Raw genomic sequence first — 21,194 nt, 5'->3', positions numbered from 1 at the left:
GGCTCGACAAGACAAAGCTGGACGCCGGCTTGGAAGTCCCGCCCGGGGAACTCGTTCCCTTTGCCGGCGCAAGTCCAATCCGCTCGACGGAATGGAATGAGTGGTGGTGGGCTATGGCTCAGGCCGCGGAATTGGGCCAATGGATCCCCAACACCCACCCCGTCAAACAACCAAAACATCGCAACGACGGGATTGTACGGAGTGCAGGAAAAACAGTACGTACCTGCCTATCCGATGCACGCCCTGGGTTCGGGTTCGCTGCAATGTGTGCTCTCCCTCTCTCGCGCGCGCGTTTCCGCAGGCTCCCTCCCGCACAGGCAGGTTCCATATGCGTGGCAATAAGCGAATGGAGTGCTGCCCGTTAGATTTCCTTTCCCAGCATGGCTGCATCTGATCACCACCACCATGACCAGCTCGTCGGCCCATGACCCATCAACAACGCGTTCGTTCCGTGACCCCCGGGCAGCTCGAATGGATGAGCGAGGAGAGGGAGAGGATCTGGAGGGAGAGAATTTTGGCGCCGCCGTCGTCATAGGTGGTCACCTAGCCAGGAAGTTCCGTTTGGGCTCTCTCTCTCTCTGTGTGTGTCTGTCTGTCTCTTCCCCGCCCAGCAAGGGCTTCCAGGTCCCCATCCCCACCTGATTTGCGTCAGCATGATTAACCATGATTGTTGATCCTTCCGGCGTGATGCAGCCTCAGAGCAACGGGTCTTTCGCTGCCAAGCGCAGTCGGGTGCGTGCCGGATTCCCAACCGCCTGGCGTCGTTCTCCAAGCCGGGACTGCTGCTGGTACTTGCCATGAGTCCCCAGCGAAGGGAATCCGCCCGGAAGCCCAGCACGGGGCTTTCCAATATGGGATTAGCGTGTCACCCAAATCAGTAATAACGGGTCAAGCCGCTGCCGCTTCCGACGGGTGTGCTCCGGCAGCCGAGAATGGAGCCCCACCAGTTCGTCGCCAGGCCATCGCGCAAGGCACAGAGCGCCTGATAGGGGCACGGCATGGTCCATCACCAAGATACATACCCAAACCCTCAGGAGAGCTGGCAGCATTCCTGCCTCCTTGGCGACCGTGATAGGTTCTGAAAGGATACAATCTTGAGGGGCAACGCAACCCGTTCCGATATTGGCCCGAGGTCAAGACGTAGTGGACATGTTAAATAAAATCACATTGGGTGCAACAAATCATAGCGAACCCACCGAAGACGGGACGGGATCTTCCAGCGATCCGCTGCGACAAATGCCCGTCAGCAGATCAGGCCTCCATCATTCAGGGTCCAACGCAATGCCGTCCGGCTGAGCGTTTCGCCCGTTCGTTTGCGAGGCTTGCTTCTTCCCTTCACGCCCAGTGCCGCTCAGCCTTTGGCAAAGACCCGGCCGCTGCGTTGGCCGCCCTGCTTGGCCCCAAACCCGTGGCGTGTCTGAGCCTTGCCCTCTCCCAGGACCCGGCCCCGGAGGGTCGAGCCTGCTGGCCTCAACCTGCAGCCTCCTCTGCGACCACGAGCCGGCCAAACCAAGTCGGAAAGCAACAACCTCAGCCTGCTTACTACTATGTATCCGGCCAAGCTCTGTACGCCTGATGAGGCTGGCTGACCAGGCTAGACGGGGGGTGGCAGAAAACTCGGCAAGCCAAGAAGCAAAGCTACGCCGACAAGGCGTCAGAGGTCGCCGGACGCTCGTCCGATCTGGGGAAGCGTGTTTCGGCGTTTGCTGTATCTCGTGTTTGCATGCCTGGACGTGTGTAACCACAGTGAGATGTGAAGCCTGAGGTGTGCCTTGTGACGTGGGGATGTCGCCTCATCCTTGCCGCTCGCTCACAGATGATGCCACAGAAGAAACACGAACCTTCGACGTACGTTGCATACCTGGTACAGGCACTTACCAAGCCCTGAATGCCTTGTTTGCCTGTCAGCGGACTTGCTCCAGCCAAAACAGACCCATCCCCCCTCTCCTCGCCATGTAATTAGTTCTTGTGTTCCTGCGTCAGCCACCCTGGACGAGACGGGCTGTGCCGCACTTGAACACGCCAGGAAGGGTGCAATCATGCAAACATGAGCACGCAAACCAAGCAGACGATGCTTCTACGTTCCCCCCTTCCCGATCCCTACGTGGCAAGAGAGCACCCCTAGAGGGCGGTAGGAGGCGAGATGCTGAAACAGGCCGAGTCTTCCGACCTCTGCTCGCGCGTGGTAGTCCTAAGCAGAGCCTCTTTTTCTTCTCGGCAGGAACGTGTATCTTGGCCTAGAAAGCTAGTCCCGTGTGTCAAGATAATTCGTTGATACACAAGCAACGCATGTTCCTTTGGTAATTTCCTACACACACACTAATAGACGACAGTGAGCCCAAGGTTGGTTTCACAAGACATGGTACACGGACTATCTATGACTCTCTCCTTTATAAGTAATACATCCGAGCGCGTGTGTGTTGTGGAATGCTCAGCAGAACTTGGGCAGTACGGGCCGAGACATTCGTCGGTCGTCTGATAACCGAACAAAAGAAACAACTCCGAGCTGAGCTAGAACATGGGAAAGGAAATGAAAGCCTGCCCAGTGTCCAACGTGGCTGCCAGGTCGCCTCTCCCGAAGCCACGTCTGAGACCTCTTGTTGCTTAGAGAGTTGAGCACTAGGAATGGATCAGAGCAGGTTCCAAGGGCAGAAGTCTGGCCACCTTCGGATATTAGCACAAGATCAAACGTGACGCTATTTACCCAGCGTCCATCGCGTCGCGGTTCGCACGAGGGACAGAGAGAGTGAGTGTGACGGAAGCACTGCTAGAGAAGTCACTACTTTGCAGCAATGAACGTTCCTTGGTCCAGGACCTTGACGAGAGAACATTATGAAGGTTGGCCAAGTATTGGACAAGGGGACTGTAACAGAATAGAAGGAATGTTAGTCCAACCCAAGATCTCCGTGGCCTAGTCTGCCCATCTTCCACATTACCAGACACGTAATATACGAACCTCCCCTCCGACAACAACTCATGCTGTAATAGAACTCAGAACCTACACAGTGTACCCCCATGACAGAGCAAGCAAGTATACCGCAACTTGCTCCCCGCAAATGTTTGCGATGGCATGGCAACAGGAAACTCAACCCATCAGTCAAGGACCCAAACAAGGGTTTGTCACAAAGAGAAAGCAGATTCTTCTTCTTCTCTACTAAACCAAGGATATATCCTCACACCACAGCCCACCCAGCACATCCTACCAATCCAGCTAGCTCGCCAACCTGGCCGGGACCGAGATGGATGATAGCTGCAGCTCCAGGCTACCCCTCGGCCCTAGCGTCTCCTCAAACCGACGTGGCCAACCCGCAAGCACCAATTCCGATCCAGGCAACAGCAGCGAGCAATACTATTCAGCCCGAGGCTCCAGCAACCCAGACGCCGAGGACATGCACGGCTGCTGGACCAGGGGCACGAAACCTTCCGCAAGACCATCGGGTAAGGGCAAGAGAAGCGGCGCCGGCTCCGACGAGAAGCATCAGGAGCCCAAGAATCGGCCCATCAGCCTTCAAAACGAGAACCCGGGCATTGATGTAGCGCTACGAGCTTTCTATTCCGAGATCGACCCGTTGGTCAGGTTGCTTCAACGAACCCTGAAGAGTTTCCGGGACGACACGAAGAGGCTGCAAGGATGGGCCGAGCAGGACACGCTCGACACCGTCTGGCGAGGCAAAATCGACTACATGTGCCGGAACAAGGCTGACAAGCAGCAGCTGGAAGGCGCCGCGGGTCGCTTCACCGCCGTCAAGGGGTGCATCAGGCAGGCTCTGAAACAAGCCGAAGCCTTGCAGGCAACATGCGATAATAGACACGATATCGAACGCCAGATATGGGTAGCCAAGAGAATGCTCCAGTGGTGCGGCCAAATCATCGACCTTGCCCAGAGGGTTCGTAACGAATCCCTGGTTTGCAGCGAGCTAATCTGGGAGCTGCAAGACCTAAGGAGCAGTATGGATGCCCGGCCATGGATCCGTGAGTGACAGCTATCGAGAAGCCAAGCTCGGGCTCGGTGAGGAGCCGGGTCATTTACGTGCGGCGTGCTAATACGACTCTTGCGCAGGTGCCTATTATTCTTCCATAGACGGAGATGAAAGCATCACAAATCTGAAGAAACCGACAGGGTCTACAGCAAGAAACTCGTGTGGATCAAACTCGTTGGGCGATGAGGGGGAGAAATGGGGAGACAACAAAGGCGGTAACCAATTGGATGGCTCTGACGGGGGGTGGCCATACGAGGGCTCATGCCATGCATCCTCCCACCAAGGGCTTGATGGGCCACAACCATGTGAGGGTCGCGCAGGAGAAGAATGGTAGCGTTGGGTCGTCACCGGGTTTCGCGAATCGAGTCGATTTCGTTCCGATAGGTCGTCGCCAGAGAGCATTGTTAGCAGTACCCCCAACGAGAACAAGACCAGAAGCCACTTCTTACCGGGGAAAGAAAAAAAAGGTGGTGAAGCCCCGTCCTCAACAGGATGATCGGAATCGAATTGTGTGTCCCCTGCCTCAGACGAATCCGAGGCAGGGCCCGCACGCTGCGTATTGCACTCAAGTGTTGCCCACAAGCTTCGTAACGGCCCTCCCAGAGGAATCCGTGGAAAGGCAACCGCCATCGCCGCGCCCGAGGGCACGACGGACGGCGCCTCCAGGTCCTGCCTTTCTGATGCCAATTACAGACGCGGGTGTCGCGTCAAGCCGTCACCGGCAGAGCTCGCGACCCATCGAGCAAGGCCCGCGCCCCGAGGGGCGGAGCAAAGCATGCAGGATGGACGAGCCAAGAGTGAAGCCGATTCTCCGAATTTCTCATATGCCAATGGTAGGGTAGCGAAAGTGCTGCTTGCGCAGACTCTCCGTTTGTAGCATAGAAACGCAGCGTTGAAGAGGACGGGGCTTCACAACGAAGAAAAGAAGAAGAGGAGAGAGAGGAATCCCACCGCCGTTGACGTTTTTGGAGTCATTCGAAAAGTGCGGCTCCGCGCCCCACCGCGCGGATGTGACCAATGGGGAGCCGTATGTCGATTAGCCTTGCGGCCCCACACCTCCCCGGCGGGCCCTTATCGAAAGGAAAACAGACCGGGCCGGGCCCACTTGTTTCTAGGATTTTTTCCTTCTTGACGACTCGTGGATCACGGAGCTTGTCGGAGGTGGGTCACCGCTTGAGGGGCGCGCAGGAGGCGCCGGACCGCTGCGTCCAAGACGATAACAATGCCTGTGTCCACCAAGGGGCAGAAGAGCCGGAAGAAGGGAATCCCAGGGATTGGGGACTGGGTTCCGATGCGCGGTGGTTAGCGCCGTCGCCGTTGTTAGCAGCACCCAGCCCTTCATCTTTTAAAAACACCACCGTGAGATATCTCAGGTGTTTTTTCCCCCTTGAGTCTAATCCACATTGCATCCCTTCGGCAGCCAGACGCTTTGGTCCCATGTGTTCGTGAATTCTTTGTTGCTTCACCGTCCCGCCTTTGCTGCCCGCGCCCGGAGTCCCAGAAATGAAAGACAACACCCGCCTTCTCTCCTCCCAAAACGATGATGAGCTCCCCCATCTCTGGCAGAAGCCAAGCTACGGGGAACTTCTAGCTTGCCTCGAAAAGCTCCGCGTCCAGCTCCGCGTGTGGAATCTCCGCCATGGCTCGTCCGCTCGCACCGCCAGAGAACGGGAGCAACAACAGGCCGCTTCCGCCTCGAAGTATGACCGCCGCGAGGTCATCTCGTTCCTGTCTTCGTTGATCAGCAGCCCCCTTGCCTGGCTCGACAGCGACGAGGAGCGCGAGGCCATTTGGGACCAAGCGAGCAAGCGCATGGCGGAGCGGTGTGGTCGGACAGGTATGTATAGACAGGGTCCGAAGGGAGACCGCCTGAGACAACGATAGTCCCCAGGGTTCCAGGACAAAGCGTAGCCGCTAGGTCAGACATGACAAAAAATAAGACGAAAAAGCGGGCTGACGAACGAAGCCATGGGCGAGATCACACGGTACTGGCCGTTCGAGGTCCCTGCTGCTGACGACGGCGGTGACTTCACCCTCGCCATCCGCGAACCGCCCCTGACAGGTGACTCCCTGGGCCTCAAGACCTGGGGCTCGTCGTACGCGCTGGCTCGGCTTCTTCCCACCTTCTCTGCCCCCTCTGGCCCTTTGGCGCACCTCTTCGCCGCCAGCGGGAGCGGCATCGCCCGCCATTCCGCCCTGGGCGAGAAGAGAGAAATCCTCGAGCTGGGCTCCGGCACCGGCCTCCTCGGCCTCGCCGCGGCCTGCCTCTGGGGCGCCAGCGTCGCGCTGACGGACCTCCCGGACATACTCCCCAACCTGCGGCACAACGCGGAGCTCAACGCCGAGGTCCTCGCCTCGCGCGGGGGCGGCGCTCGCGTGGCGCCCCTCACCTGGGGCGGCGCGGGCGCGGAGGAGACCGACCCGGCCTTTCTCGAGCGGATGAACGGCTACCAGCTGGTCCTCGTCGCCGACCCCCTCTACGACGACAACCACCCTTCCCTCCTCTCCCGCGCCATCGACGAGCAGCTCTCCCTCTCCCCGTCGGCGCGTGTCCTGATCATGGTGCCCCAGCGTGACGCGACGACGAAACGCTTGCTAGGGGAGCTGCGTGAGTTGCTCGCGGCGGGGTCGAGAGCGCTTCCGCCGCTGCGGTGTCTTGCCGAGGATATCGTCCATGGGCAGGATGACTGGGGTGCGGAGGATGACGGTCCAGGTAATGATGGAGAGGAAGGAGATGAGGATGAGCATCGCAAGGTTGGGTTTTGGTGGGGGGTGTTTGGCCGGGAGATGGGAGCCGCCGAGGTGGTGATGTCTTGATGGTCGGAACCCGAAGAAAGTCTTCAAGGATGTTTCTTGGTTTACCAGTTGCTTAGCTGGTTGGAGCGAGGCGTTATGGAATACTGGTTAGAGCGCAGGACAGATTTCGGAGAGCAAGGTAAGGAGAAAGGAGGTTGCTGGTTAGACGCTAGGCTTGGCCTTTGTGCCATATAGAGAGACCATAGAACGTAGATCAGCTCGTAGACTGCGGATAGATCGATGAAGTAAGAGCAGCTAGTGCGGAGAACAAGCCACGCGTTGAAGGGCCTACCCAAGCCCCGACGAGAGCTGAATGCAGAATGCAAGGGCTGGCGATGGCTTCTCCCTGGGTACCTACCTGAGGTGGTTAGCTAGCAACAACTGGATTATTCCCCCACATGGCACGAAATCAACGAAGACGGAGGGTTCCTATACGTTCTCTTACTCAACCCCACCATGCACCATCTAACGCAGGCGTTGAAAAGCCATGGCGTTCAGACACGAACCACGCATCCATGATCTGAATCATGTTGAACGCAAATCCATTCCCTCCTCGCTCGCGCGGCCATTCCTCCTTCTACCCTTCCAAGTGTACACCAAGCGAATGCCAACGACTACAATTAACAACAGCTGCAAATCAATCTCAAGCCATAGACCACGGGCCACCCCTGCTTCCCAACAAGACAAGCGCCTACCATCTCATACATCGATGATCCAAACATGCAGCCCGACAAATGACAACCCCACCATAGCAAAGTGAGCCCAGAGTGCCTCAGCAAGGTTATAAACGCTGCATCCGAACAATATAAATACCAAGCCGCACCTTTCTCACGTTCTCCTAACGGAGGCGCCCCCCGCAAACAACCAAGCCAACAACAATCAGCTGCCCACCATCTCATGCGCCGCCCATCTCTCCAACTCCAAGACAGAGAACAGAACTCAATCATACATCTTTCCGAGAACATGACGCTGTCTCTCAACCTCCACACCCCTGATCCATCCTCCCGCCCCCAGGCCACCTTGGTGCCTTGTTTGTCAATCAACATGTTGACAAGTGAAGGGGAAAAAACAACCAAAGGGGGGCTTTTGCTGTGCAGCAAAACAGGGTATCTAGCAGGAATGTCACAAAATGAAAGCCAAAACGAGAACAAAAAACGTAGGAACGAGAAGAAACGGAGAGAAAGGCTGGAAAGAGGACGAGAACCAGGATGAAGCGCCCAACAGGCATGCAGGGAGGGTCAGTGCCGTGGATGGGATAACCGTCATCACTGCGGTATGATGTGAGAGGAGAGCTTTCCCAACGGTAAAAGTACTGGGAGAGCGTGAAAATCAACCAGCGCCCGAGATATCAACAACAAAAAAATGGTGGGTCGAGGGAAGGGGCGATCCAAGAGAGAGAAGTAGAGCCCATCCGTTGCGCACGGAAAGAGATGGGCCGAAGCGTTTGTAACACGTCGTCATTGATGTCGTCGTCATCGTCGTCATCCAGATCAGCACATCCAAAGATATCCTCAGACGGTGACGGCCATGTTCTTTCGACTGTCAATCTCTTCGGGCACGAACCCAAAGACCAACTTGAACAGATCACGGAGGAAGGCGTATTGCGGCGACCGCGCTATCATCCAACCAACGCTCTTTGCAATCTCGGCGGCTGTGAAGCGCCTTCCGCGCGGAGGAAGGCTGGTCGAGGAGCGCAAAGAAATGTCGTTTAGAACGAGGTTCTTGTAGCTCTGCAACAGGGCAGCGTGGCCCGGCAGGGAGCCAAAAGAGCCCATCGGGAGGTTCTTTACAAAGCTTTGCAAGGAGGTCGTGGGGCTGGTCCCGCTCGCCACGGCGGCGTCGCGGGTATAGCCGCTATTTATGGCCGCCTTGAGGATGAGCGCCTTGATGCGTGTGATGTTGGTGTCTTCGACGGTCGTGGCGGCGGTGGCGGTGCTCGAGGTGTGTTGGCTGCTTTGTGTGTAACCTGACAAATTCGAGGCATTGCTCGACCAGCGGCCACCGCGGTCGCTGCGTGCCTCCGAAGCTCCCAGCACCAAAATGTTGGGCATCTGGGGGCTGGCGTCTGGTGAAACGGGCGTGTCCTCGAACTCGGTTACGGGCGTCTCAGGCACGATAGGGTGTGGTCGAGAGAGATCCGTAAGGCTTCGGAGGCTTTCGCGCTTGGAGTGAATGGATGCGCGGCTGCCAGCATTGGAGCGGGACACGTCGGAATGGTGGCTGTTGGTGCCATAGGAAGAACCCGATGCGAAGAAGTTCATCTGACTTGGTCGTGGGGTGCCACGGTCTGGCCGGATCTGGGTCCAACCCTCACGGAAGATATCGCAGAGCTCCCAGCAGGCCTGCACCGCCGAGCCGAGAAGTTCCTCGTCAGGTGGCTTGCCATCCCGCTTGTTCTGCCGCAGGCTGAAGAGCATCTCGGCCAACGACCAGCAAGCGCGCAATAGCTTGTCCGTCTCCTCGGCAAGCTCGCTGCGCTGCTTCATAAGCCGGTGACACAGAGTAATGTAGAAGTCCAAAGTCCGTTCCCTGAACGCCTCGGGGAGCGACCGACTGTCCTGTGCGCTGTAGAGGCTGCGACAACCCACGTTAGTTTTGACCCGAGACAACGAAGCGGAGAGAAGCGAAGGCATACTGGTTATTGAGTTCAAAGCTGACCCTCAGGATGGAGTCCGCCGTCTCGTCCTTTTTCTGGCGCACGTCGAAAAGCGACTGGCAGAAATCTCGACACAGGTCGAGGTTGGTCCGGACTCCGTACGATTCCGAGATATCGTCGCGGCTTTGATAAAGGCGCTTACAGAGCTTCCAGCAGCTCTTCCAGGCCTTTTCGTGGGCATCAGGGGTGCCAGAGCTGTTGAAGACACGCTCGCGGTGATTGGAACTGAGATTTGCGAGCGTGTTGCACAGCGTCCAGCACTCCTCCAGCGCAGCCTTGAGCGCTTTGACCTCGCTGTCTTTATTGAAAGTAGCGTCGGGGAAATCATCCCCATCGTCGTACTCGTCATCGTCATTATCCACTTCTGGGAACTCCGGAATGACCGTGACGCGCCGGTCAGATGACGATGGTCCCCAGGAGTGACGCCCTTGGGCGGCCTTGCGTTCGAGACCGCCGGCTGTGCTGGACCGCAGTTTCGAGGGATCGCTCAGCATGTCTTCCAACCTCTGCGCTTGGGGGGTAGGCGCATCAAGGCCGAAACCGATGGGCCTGACTTTGGTATTGACGGGCGGGGGTTGCTGAGCCGGAGGCGTCTGCCGCGTGTCGGCGGGAGCCCATTGACGGGACTGTCCGGGCGGCGAGGCTGGGTTGATTACGGTTGAGGGCTCGCTGGGCGGAGGGCTGCTCGCATTGGTGCCGTCCACACTGGCGCTGCTCACCGAAGCCGTCTTAGATGGCACATCGCTCGACTATGGACGTGATGCCTGGTCAGCAGAAGCGGTCGAGGCAGAGTTTGTGGTTTGGAGAGCGTCCTACCCAGCTCTGGAAGTCGGCAGGCGCATGTATGACCGAGACGGGCTCGTCCGGTCGCCGAAGATGGTCTGAGATATTCGTCTTGACCATGATCAGCTAGCACGCGGTCAGCAATAGCAACGGACGGCGCCGAGACATCCATCCAAAACAACGTACCGAGCGGCGCATACTTCCGGTCTCTTCAGCAACCGCGTCTTCGGCCGCCTCATCCTCTATCTCGGTGGTCTCGGTGCCATTGGAAGTCACAGGCGACGGACCGACCATATCGCTGGCGGGGCTCATGAGATGCGCCGAGCTTGGCCGAGCGAAGTTAGGGTGCAGGGACTGCGAGCCGGGACCCGAAGACGAGCTGCGAGAGCAACGAGCAATGTCAGAATCCGCCACCGCGCGTAAGAAAGGGGTTGGCATGGGATTCATACGCCATATATTGGGAGGGGACGGCGGGAGAATCCGTGCCGATGGTGGCTGACATGTCGCCGCCGTGCGTCAGGTATCTTGAGACGATGCTTCCTGTCGATGACCTTAACGGGGCCTCAAGAGCCATGGCGCCCGATCGAGAGCTGGCAGGGCGATGCGTGCTGGCCCGCGAGGGTGGTGCCTAGAGGGCGAAGCGGCTCAGGCCTTGGCGTGGGCTGACCGTGCGCAAGCAGCACCCAAGATGCGCCTTGGTGGGGTTTGACGTCGGTGGTGTCGGCCTGAGGGCCGCGATGTGGTCGGAGGGGCCGGACGACGACTAGTGATCCGGGCTTGAAGTTCCGGAGCGGGCTGAAAACGATGTGCTGCGTCCGAGCCGAGACATGCGCGGCCTTCAAGACCCGAAGCACGATCGGGGGAACACAGAGAACAACAACGCGCCGACCTGCAGCAGCACGATAAACGGGGCCTGGCGATTCACGACGCAGGGCTTGGATGGCAGCTAGAAACAAGAACAGAGCGGAAACGGAGGAAATGGTATGAACCTCGTCGAGTCGGCAGAGCTGTCCCGGGTCTCGGAATCTGCAAGGGGACGAGGCAGCAAAGGCAACTTGGTCGAACGTTTAACAGCCCCGCAGCCTAGTTTGAGCGAGACCTGCCCTGCCGGAGTGTCTTGTACAAGATGTGAGAGAGACAAGACGGGGGAGCGAGCTGCTTGAGCTCGGGGAGTGGATGGATGGATGGATGGATGGATGGATGGACGGCGGGCCTCTTAGTCTTAGTACCTTGGTAAGGTAGGCCGGGGCTCGGGGACGGTGGAGTCGTCTTAGCTCGAGCTGTTGGTTGGATGGGGAAGAAGACTGTAACCCGAGGAGCGCAGGCGCGCCTTGAAGTGTAGATGGATGCGGGAGCCGGACGGGGGAAACGGAAGCCAAGATGGAAACGGGGAACCTGGAAGATTGGCTGCGGCTTCCAGGGTTGAATGGGATGATGACTGCCCTTGCCCAACGGGGAAGAGCCGCGATTACCAACGGGCAGGTTGCAGCACCTGGACGGCGCGGGGAGGGGCGAGCAATTTGGGCTCTGCGCTTCTTCCATCGCTCCCACCCGAGCTCCAATGGAAGGGGAGGTTGCCTCCTCCACCCCATTCAGGCGTTCGCTCCCATCCAACCGCGGGAACCTCCATTCAGGTTGGCTTGTTATGAGCCGGGACTTGGAAACCCCCATCGGCTTGCAGCTCTCACTCAATCCAACACCCAACACAGCCAAGACCTCGCGTCCGCGTACTTGTACCATAGTTATACTAAAGTATCTATGTACATGGACGTGGTCTGTTGGCGATCCAGCAGGCCGCGTTCGCTTCTGCTCCTGCTGCCGTGCAACCGATCATCCGGTGGCGCGCCAGGCCTCTCCCTGCCCCGGCAGCAGCAAGGTAGCGAGCCCCTCACCCAACCCAGGCAGCGTGAGGTGTAAGCCAGACGGGTGACTCGGGACTCGGGAAGCCCTGGGTGTGCGTGGTGGTGAGGGGAGGCCGTCTGCAAGGTGGAAGCGTGCTGCAATCGCCGATTTGCATCCCGCACATCCCAACAGGGGTCTCGGCGGGCATGGTGCGTCGCGCCGACCAGTCAGAGGACGTTGAAGAACCCCTCTTCTGCCGATGCGCTGCATGCGCCATGTCACCGGGCGCTTAACGGGTCGCCCTGAATCGCACGGCCAAGCAAATCTTTTGGCGAGTGAGATCTGGGGGCAAGCCGTGCTGGGCCGGACTTTGGCAGAGGCAGCTCACGTTCTCTGCGCACTTTCAGCCTGCTGCGCGATTCTCTGCACCGTCCACCTAATTGGTAACCGGTCTGGGAGCACAGACAACGAGCCGCACGCTGCGTGAATGGTTTGAAATCCTACGGATGCTGAGATGATAACCCCACGCAGTTTGCGCCGAGCTTTGGACGCACATCCAGATGGTGGCGTTGATGCGGTGGTGTTGTTGCCAGGCTTGGCATGGCGGAAAGTGGGAGGATGGATCACGATGCGACACGGAGGAGCATAAACTTGGGCAGCCGAGGTTGCCAATGAGCCCGCTGTTGTTACACGTACATAAGAACGGGTTAATAATTATCTCTCAACGGGCCTGTCTTCTTGCACGGTGCACGGTGCACGGTGCCGACATGACCTACATAGTCCTGCCTTGACGTCCGAACCTCGGACTGTCGACGCTACCCTTGAGACGAGACAAGACGCTGCTCTCTCTGGCACTTTGCAAAGAACCAACAGCCCGTCGACTGGCCACCACACGAAGCACCAGGCAGGCGGTGGTGTCTGGTCACTGGCATCCCAGGAGTCTGGTTTAGATCCCCTTTCGGCATAGCCGGCCCGTGAGCTTGGTCAAGAGGTCTCAACCCCTCAGCAAGGCGGCCGACGCTTGGATCTCCACCCAAGCTGCCGGTGGATCTGCGAGCAGTAGTTCAGGTGTGACGAGAACCGGGAATGGACTACAATTCCCACGTGGACGGTATCGGCGACTCTACTAAGAGCCCCCCCTCCCCCCCCAACGTTGGAACATGATCAGCCACAACCTAGGTGTGGGCTCCATCATTGGAAAATGATCAATCAACAACAAAAGCTGATCTACAAAGTACTCCAGTTTGCTTTTGTATAGTACATATTCGCTGACCCCTGTCGCAAAAGTTCTGCTCCGTAAACTCGCGTCGCGCCGCCTATCGCTTGTCAAGCCGATACGTTGGCTAGCCGCGCCGCTCACCGCCACCTGTCCCAGGAATCTGGTTCCAGCAATATGGAGCAAAATGGAGTTGGTGGTGACCCATCCCCCCTCCCCGAAGAGCATCTTTATTGACAGCCGCTTCGGAAGTCCTCCCATGACCTGTCCATCCCGGTTGCTACCGTCTGAGCAAACCCCTTCTCTCAACCCGGGATCTGAAAGTGGCAGTCTGTCCCACCCACCAACAGTGCGGATGGGGCCTGCAGAGACCGTGTCTGCAGTGCCGAGCCTCACCTGATAGCCCGCCAATGCTCTGTCTCCTGCACGTGTGTCGTGGCATTGCGCCAGCGGATGATTGTCCATGCGGTTGGTTCAATCGCCTGCCATAAGGAACCACAAGGGGCCAACGTCGATACGTTCCCAACCGTATGGCATGCCCGGATACACCTGCTCGGCTGCATCCAAAAGCAAACCTTGACGCCGTCTCTTGCCCATTGGGATAGAGAGAACTCTCCCCCGTCCAAAACATTCGTTGGGGAAAACAATCATCCGGGTGCTGAAAACACAACGCCGCAATAACGCCCCACCAAAACGCCGATTCGAAGCTGAAGGTTGTAGATTCTACTCCTGCGAGGCGCGCTGCTGCATCTCGATCTTCTTGTAGTTGCGGCCATCGGGGGTGTACCTGCAAGCCAGGAGTGTCAGGATTCGGCCTCTTCCAAAGCCCCTCGGGCACACCGCGCGGATCGACTTACTTGAGGAGTTTCTCAATCAGGTCAACGTGGGTCATGACCATGCGCCGGCAGCAGTACCGCTTGCACCCCAGCTGATCAAGCGCGTCGCTGCGGTTGTCACCGTGTCAGCCCGTCGCCTAAGCGGAATCCACCGATCCTCCGAATCTTCGCGGACAAGCAATTGCCTACCCATCGCTGAGTCCTTCCTCCTCAATCAACTTGACAAACTTCTCCCACAGATCGCCCGTCACCTGTCGAAACCACAGTCAGCGGCGGTAAGAGCGGTGGATGTCCGCGGAAGAGGCTGCGACGGACCTTGCCACACGAGAAGCAGCGGATAGGAATGATCATCTTGGCGGTACTTTGTGGCTCGAGTAAAGTCCGTGTCGGAGTGTTTGTGTCAGGATCGAGGCTGCTCAAAGACCGCGCGTTGGTTGGCCGACGTTGATGTTGTTCGTCGTGGTGATGGTTCTGCGGATGGGTGCATCCAAAAAGTTCAACGCGACCAGTGCTCCATCCAATCTTCTGCAGCGCTCCACCGCCTAGATGCTCGTGATATGGTCCGTGCTTCGTTATCGACGATAACGATAACAATGGGCCCCACTCTAACTTTTTTCTGAACTCTCCAAAATTTCTTGACGTGCAATTGGAGCCGCGCCCCATGCCTGTTTCGTGGTGTTTGGCTTCCCCAAGGTTGTTTTAATTTCATCACGACGGTCCTGTTCGCCGAAGCCATCACGAAACATGACGTCGGACATGGAGATAAACGGTAACGGGGACACGGCGTCCCTGAAGCGAAAGCGAGAGCCCAAGGACGACCCGGCCCTGTCGCAGAAGAAGCATCGTCGGAAATCGAAATCAAAGCTGCCGAGCGCGGGGGACGGACACGAGACGGGTGATTCGGGATTGCAAAAGGTGAATGGAGATGTTGAGCTCTCCGATGCTCCGTCACCAGCATTGCTGCCCAAAGCCGTGCCATGGAAGGTGTCCAAGCCCATGGGCGGCCGGATGCTGGATATCGATCCCATCTTTTCTCCCGACGAGAGGTGAGCGATGACGGAGCACCCTGATATGGATCCTTGCTACGGAACATTTGCTGACAGGTTTAGGCATTTGATCATTACCTACAATACATCGATTCAGGTGTACTCGACCGAAGACTCGCTCCTGGTCCGACGCATCCCGCTCCCTGTCTCGGGGACGGAGGATGTTGGCGAAGCCGTCGCGGTGCACATCGTCTCCTCATCGCTCTCCAGATGCGACCCCGACTACATCTGGGTCGCCTGCTCCGACGGCCGCGTCTGGTATCTCAATTGGACGTCTGGAGAAGGGGCCGACACGCCTTTCCGGGTCGAAGCCAAGAAAGTGTTGGATGCGGTCGTGGACGCCGTTGAGATCAACGGCGCCGAGGAGGATGTCTTGCTGGTCTTGCAGAAGCTCACGCGGAGCTCGGCGCAAATCGTCGCTTACAACTCCCACGCGCTATCGACCGCGAGCGGCAAGCTCCTGCACACCTATGACGAGAACCCTCAGTATCTGCGGTCGGCAGCCGGCGGCCGGCTCATCGTTGCCACGGCAAAGGAGGCGGTGCATGTTGGTCTGCTCAAGCCGAAGAAGCTGGCATCGCTGGAAGACCTCGCCTACCGATTCCACTCCTTCGACATCCCGGATATCGTCAGCTCCTTCGACGTTCGCCACACGACCCGCACGACCAAGAAGGGCGCCCTCGAACTTCAGGCTGTTGACATCGCGGTGGGCGGCGCCCGAGGCGCCATCTACGTCTACCAAGACCTGCTGTCCAAGCTGCCAGGGGAAAGCTCTGCGGCACCGAAAGCCGGCACGGTCCAGCCGAGAAAGTACCATTGGCACCGTCGTGCTGTCCACAGCGTCAAGTGGTCTGCAGATGGTGCGCACTCCGTGGAAGACTGCAACAGTCCTTGACATCTCGCTGACGAATCTCAGGTAACTACCTCATTTCTGGCGGCTATGAGACCGTGCTCGTCCTCTGGCAAGTCGATACCGGCCGGCTCGAATTCCTCCCGCATCTGCTGGCGTCCATTGAGAACATCGTTGTCTCGCCCAGGGGTTCTTCGTACGCAATCCATCTGGACGACAACTCGACCATGATACTCTCGACGGCAGAGATGAGGCCAACCATGTACGTTTCCGGGATCCAGTCCCTCGTGCTTGGTGACCGGCCCTCCAAGGACGCCCTCGTTCGTCGCGTGTGGCGCCCCGTTGACGAGCTTACGTCGCCTCTGGTCGCCGCGGTTAACCCCCGAAACCCGGCACACATGTTCCTGTGCGTTGGAAACGGGCAACAAGCCGCCCAGACAGGCGCGACATCCTCAACGCCTCTTCTCCAAGTCTTCGACATCTCCACCTTCCACGGCGTTGCGAAGCAAGCCATCGCGCGGACCAACCCGACTGATGTCAACATCACGAGCGAGGGTGCGCCGGTCATCGAACCCACGGCGACGAAACTCGCGTTCTCCCGAGACGGCAAGTGGTTGGTCTCGGTTGACGAGTGGCAGCCGCCGGAGAGGGACACGGAAGCCTTCCTTACTGGATCCAAGACCCCCGCCGAAGCCAGCCGGGAGAGGAAAGAGATTCATCTTAAGTTCTGGGAGGTCGGAGCGGAAGATGACTCTCTTCAGCTTGTCACCCGCGTCACCGATGCCCATCACACGGACCAGACGGAGGCGATATTCGACCTGGCCGCCGATCCTGCTTCCTCGCGGTTCGCCACGATCGGGGCCGACGGCATGGTGCGTTTCTGGACGCCTAAGCTGCGGAGGAGAGATGGGCTCGCAGCCACCGGCCCAGAGGGTCAACCACTGCGGAGCTGGAGCTGTTCTCGTGTCGTATCCCTTCCGACGTACGAGCAGCAAGACGACTCGGCAGAGGTGCCGCCCAAGAACGTCTCTCGCAGCGGGGCTATCACCTTTTCGGAGGACGGCTCCATTCTGTTTGCTGCGTTCGGCCCACCCTCCGGGGGCCTGGTGGCTGCGATCGACACCGAGACGGGCGAGTTCCGCGACGTCATCTCGGGCATGCTCAGGGGCGAGATTCGCGCCATCAAGTCGCTCGGGTCCTCCCTGATTATGCTCTCGGAGGACCTGGTTGTCTACGACGTCGTGTCCGACGAGATTCTCTACAGCTACTCCCTCAAGGAGACGTCCGAGGCCGCCAAGCGGTTTACCCAGCTCGCCGTCAACTATGAGTCGCGAAGTCTGGCGCTTGTCGCACCAGTCCCTGACCAGGCGCAGGCAAAAATGAAGAAGGGCGCGAGGTCGGAGCTAGTCGTCTTGAACATCGACGAGGACGAACCCCAGCTTGTCAAGACGTTCCCGCAGCTAATCACATCGGTCTGCGCCGCGCCATCGTCGTCCGGGTTCATCATTGTCGACTCGGCTGCCCAGCTCTGGTCGGTCACCGAAGGCTCGGAGCAGGCACCCCTCCTTCAGTCTTTGGCCGATCTTGGTGTGGATGCCGTCGGCGTCAACGGCCAATCTGCGGGCCAGGAGCTTGCGCTGCAGGAGGGCGAGGCCAGCGACGAGGAGATGGAGGATGCAGATCAGGATGTGGAAATGCGGGAGGACGAGGAAGACGACGACGACACGCATGCGGTGGTTGTGGCGCCTCAACGCCTGGCGGAAATCTTTGACGCCGCGCCGGCATTTGCCATGCCGCCTATCGAGGACGTTTTCTACCAGGTGACGGGGCTCTTTGCGACCAAGCCTGTCAACACTTAGCATCGACCAGTGTTGGATTTGGTCATCTGCATTCATCCTTGGTGCTACGGTTCAAGTCGGTTGCTATCCCCTCCCCACGGCGAGGTGGTGAACGGCTTCAGGTGGAGTGAGACTAGCCAAGCATAGACTTTCTCCTGGTTATATCTGCGAGGTGACCCCCCCAACCTTGAGCACCGGAATGGGAGTTCGTCTTGGGGGACCACGGGGAATCATCGTTGGGCCTTGGCATCCCTCCGGTGCTGCGGTGTCCCGAGCGCAAGGGCCAAGATTCCCGGACCCCGCCACCCCGCGCTCTTGGGTTGACCTGGATCAAAGGTGGAGATGGCGGGGCGTGAGAACAAGCTCCGATGGCGACACCAACCGATCACGCCATTTCGCTGAAAGGGCGCCGGCGCATGCAACGCGGATTCGTTCAAGGGGGAGCGCGTGCGGTTAGACGCAATAGCTTGCTGCGATAGCCCCTCCGACGAAGCCGAGGAAAATCTGAAAGATACCCTGTTAGACTACTACGAGTCCTCTAAATATATCTGTAAGCCTATGCCGAGGCCGGGGGGCACGCCCGCGCGCAGCGCTCCCAGACATCGTCGAACCCGCCTGTGAAGCATTTCGTTTTCCGACCCGTACACAGTACCGCCGTTCACTTGTGAGCCCATAGCAACCGCCAATATGTCGTTCACGTCGATCCCCATCTTGGACCTCTCGCTGGCCAAGGACCCGGCGACAAAGCCGCAGTTCCTGAAGGAGCTCCGGTTCGCTCTGATGGAAGTAGGCTTTCTCTACCTCAAGAACGTCGGCATCTCGGACGAGACCTTCCAGCGCGTCATCGAGGAAGGCGTGGGGTTTTTTGACATTCCCGAGGAAGAGAAGTCAGTACAACAGCGACTGCGCGCATGTCCCACCCACCGGCTTCGGGCTGACCCTCCGCTCCTCGACGCAGGCTCAAGATTGAGATGAAGAACGCCCCCTCCTTCCTGGGCTACTCCCGTCTCTCCGCCGAGATCACGGCCGGCGCCATCGACCACCGCGAGCAGATCGACCTGTCGACAGAGCACCCTGCGCCCCCGCCGGGAGCGCCCATCTACTACAACCTGCTGGGCCCCAACCAGTGGCCATCGCCCGAGGTGCTGCCGCGGTTTCGCGAGGTGTTTACCGACTACATGAAGCGGATGGGCGAGATTTCCATCTACTTCACCAGCCTGATCGCCGAGGCCATCGAGCTGCCGAGCGACGCGTTCAACAAGTACTTTGATGCCGATCAGCAGCACAAGCTCAAAATCGTCAAGTATCCGGATGTTGGTCAGCTGGGGGAGGACGGCAAGTCGAGGCAGGGCGTTGGGCCCCATAAGGATAGCAGTGCGTTCTCCCCGTCCCCTTTCCCTGCAGGACCTTTGCCCCTCTCGGCTAACACCGTCCTATTGCGAAAAAAAAAAGTGCTCTCCTCGTACCTCCTCCAAGCCTCCCCTCACCGCGGGCTGCAAGTCCAAAACATGCGCGGCGAGTGGATCGACTGCCCTCCCATCCCGGGCACCCTCGTCGTCGCCATCGGGCAGGGCCTCGAAGCCCTGACGCAAGGCGTGTGCGTCAGCACCACCCACCGGGTCCTCTCCCCCGCCGCGGGCGAGGGCGCAAGGTTCTCGATCCCCTTCTTCCAGGGCGTGCGGCTGGATGCCGACTTTGACGAGCTCGAGACGGTCGGCGTGGGCAAGGTGCCGGGGCACGTGCGGGAGGAGAGGAGAAGGGTGGCCGAGAAGAACGGCGGGAGGATCGACGACGTCGAGTTTACGTTTCGGAAAGGCGGCGTTGCCACCACGCTTGGAGAGGTGAGAAGAAAAAGAAGAAGAAGGATAACAACCCTTCCTTTGCCAACCCAGGCACCGGGCACCAGACACGATGGAACTGACAAATACGCAACGTCACAGGCTACGTTCAGGAATCGCGTAAAGAGTCACCCGGATGTGGCTGAGCGGTGGTATCCAGAAATTCTGAAGAGCGTGAGGGAGGAGCAGGCGAGATTGGCAGAGAAGACAACGGCGACGGCGACGGGGGTGAGGGGAGACCTGCAGGGGGGTCCTGCTCCTGCGGCAGTCAAGGCACATTAAGGGGAGCCCCTGAGGATGGCATGTTGATGTTGAATACCCGGGAATTGTTGGCGTGGCGTTTGGGGTGCTGTGAGGCCATGGGGGATTCGGAAGCAAGTCGGAGAGAAAGACAAGGGGGGGGGGACGGTAGTCAGAGCCGGGCTCGACGGCTGGCCCCGTCCGATTCGGATATGCATGGGAGGGTCAGGTCAACGCTGAAAAGAGGACCCATTGGAAAGTCAAATAAATCACAACGCCTCTCCGTCTACGCCTTGTTCCGTATCAAAACCGCAAGATCACCCGAGTTCGCTGCCGCCCGTCTCGCCCTTCTCCGTCTCGCTCGTGGTCTCTTCTTCTCTTCGTATGTAAATCGTGTGGCTCGTGTCGACTCGACAGCACATGGGTGGGTTGGCTAGAGTCAACCATCGCCGAGTGATAGAATCCAAAGGGGGACAGGGGGCTTATTTCGCGGCTTCGCCAGGCTTGAAGTTGGGGAAGCACTGGGGAAGGGTCGAGTTGTGCTTGTTGACGGCGTGGAGGGTGAGCCTGCGAGAGAGTGTAAGACGGGTGGGCATGACCAACGGCAAGGGCAACAACAACAACAAAAAAAAAAAAAAAGAGCATACACAGGCTCGCGGGATGTCGAGAGGAAGGTCTGCTTGCAGACGTTGCAGATGATGGACATGGCGGCGGCGTTGGACTTGAGCTGCGAGCCGGCCTTGGGGGCGTTCTTCTGCTGGTTCCGGGCGCGCTTCTGCGCAGCCTTGGCTCCCTGTCGGAGGTGGTCAGTACCGAAAGCCCAACCCTTCCATCTCCCCAATCTCCCTCCCAAGACCGAACCGATCCAGTCCACGGTTGACCACCGGCGATGCACTTCAGGCATCTCGGCTGCCGGAGAGTCGGGAGCGCGGCGGCGGAGGAGCGGAGTGGCCGAGCCATGCAAGCGGGAAGGAGACTTACGTTACCGCCGCCCATGGTTCTTGATTTTTTTGGTCTTTTTTTCTTTTCTTTTTCTTCCTCGTTTTGTTTCTGTCTTCCCTTTCACGCACACTTTCTCGCACTGGCGAACAAGAGTGCAAGAGGCTGCTCCGTTTCTCAAATCAGGTCTCACTCGGCTTGCGACTCAAGAGAAAGTGGGCGGTCCAAAGTTTGCGACTTTGTGAGTGGTCTGCAGGGGCCCCCCACTTCCTCTGTTGGGCCAGGAGTGGAGCGGCAGAATCTGAGCCGTGCACAGACCACTCGGCCCGTGGGA

General features: G+C 58.7%; 6 protein-coding genes across 6 annotated transcripts; 3 read left to right on the top strand and 3 right to left on the bottom strand.

Annotated features, from left to right (window-relative positions):
• Nucleotides 1-5,483: 5,483 nt before the first annotated feature.
• VTJ83DRAFT_443 (uncharacterized protein) lies at nucleotides 5,484-6,797 on the top strand (the record flags this gene model as incomplete). The annotated part of the gene is made up of 2 exons (XM_071010918.1): nucleotides 5,484-5,817; nucleotides 5,947-6,797. The coding sequence occupies 2 exons, from the start codon at nucleotides 5,484-5,486 to the stop codon at nucleotides 6,795-6,797; spliced, it is 1,185 nt and encodes a 394-aa protein (XP_070869796.1).
• Nucleotides 6,798-8,287: 1,490 nt separating this feature from the next.
• On the bottom strand, nucleotides 8,288-10,789 carry VTJ83DRAFT_442 (uncharacterized protein; the record flags this gene model as incomplete). Its single annotated transcript, XM_071010907.1, has 5 exons — nucleotides 8,288-9,350; nucleotides 9,412-10,181; nucleotides 10,249-10,341; nucleotides 10,402-10,594; nucleotides 10,665-10,789. The coding sequence occupies 5 exons, from the start codon at nucleotides 10,787-10,789 to the stop codon at nucleotides 8,288-8,290; spliced, it is 2,244 nt and encodes a 747-aa protein (XP_070869795.1).
• Nucleotides 10,790-13,996: 3,207 nt separating this feature from the next.
• Nucleotides 13,997-14,460, bottom strand: VTJ83DRAFT_441 (uncharacterized protein; the record flags this gene model as incomplete). Its single annotated transcript, XM_071010896.1, has 4 exons — nucleotides 13,997-14,060; nucleotides 14,131-14,217; nucleotides 14,299-14,360; nucleotides 14,425-14,460. 4 exons carry the CDS (start codon nucleotides 14,458-14,460, stop codon nucleotides 13,997-13,999), a joined length of 249 nt encoding a protein of 82 aa, XP_070869794.1.
• Nucleotides 14,461-14,853: 393 nt separating this feature from the next.
• VTJ83DRAFT_440 (uncharacterized protein) lies at nucleotides 14,854-17,864 on the top strand (the record flags this gene model as incomplete). The annotated part of the gene is made up of 3 exons (XM_071010885.1): nucleotides 14,854-15,155; nucleotides 15,219-16,015; nucleotides 16,072-17,864. The coding sequence occupies 3 exons, from the start codon at nucleotides 14,854-14,856 to the stop codon at nucleotides 17,862-17,864; spliced, it is 2,892 nt and encodes a 963-aa protein (XP_070869793.1).
• A 666-nt stretch (nucleotides 17,865-18,530) lies between these two features.
• On the top strand, nucleotides 18,531-19,963 carry VTJ83DRAFT_439 (uncharacterized protein; the record flags this gene model as incomplete). Its single annotated transcript, XM_071010873.1, has 4 exons — nucleotides 18,531-18,730; nucleotides 18,802-19,217; nucleotides 19,296-19,684; nucleotides 19,784-19,963. The coding sequence occupies 4 exons, from the start codon at nucleotides 18,531-18,533 to the stop codon at nucleotides 19,961-19,963; spliced, it is 1,185 nt and encodes a 394-aa protein (XP_070869792.1).
• Nucleotides 19,964-20,403: 440 nt separating this feature from the next.
• Nucleotides 20,404-20,917, bottom strand: VTJ83DRAFT_438 (uncharacterized protein; the record flags this gene model as incomplete). The annotated part of the gene is made up of 3 exons (XM_071010862.1): nucleotides 20,404-20,488; nucleotides 20,569-20,714; nucleotides 20,903-20,917. 3 exons carry the CDS (start codon nucleotides 20,915-20,917, stop codon nucleotides 20,404-20,406), a joined length of 246 nt encoding a protein of 81 aa, XP_070869791.1.
• Between the last annotated feature and the right edge of the window lie 277 nt (nucleotides 20,918-21,194).

Source organism: Remersonia thermophila, chromosome 1 (genome assembly GCF_042764415.1).
Source record: "Remersonia thermophila strain ATCC 22073 chromosome 1, whole genome shotgun sequence".
Lineage (NCBI taxonomy): Eukaryota > Fungi > Ascomycota > Sordariomycetes > Sordariales > Chaetomiaceae > Remersonia > Remersonia thermophila.
The sequence above is the reverse complement of the archived record's forward strand: the minus strand, read 5'-3'. Positions and strand labels throughout refer to the sequence as shown.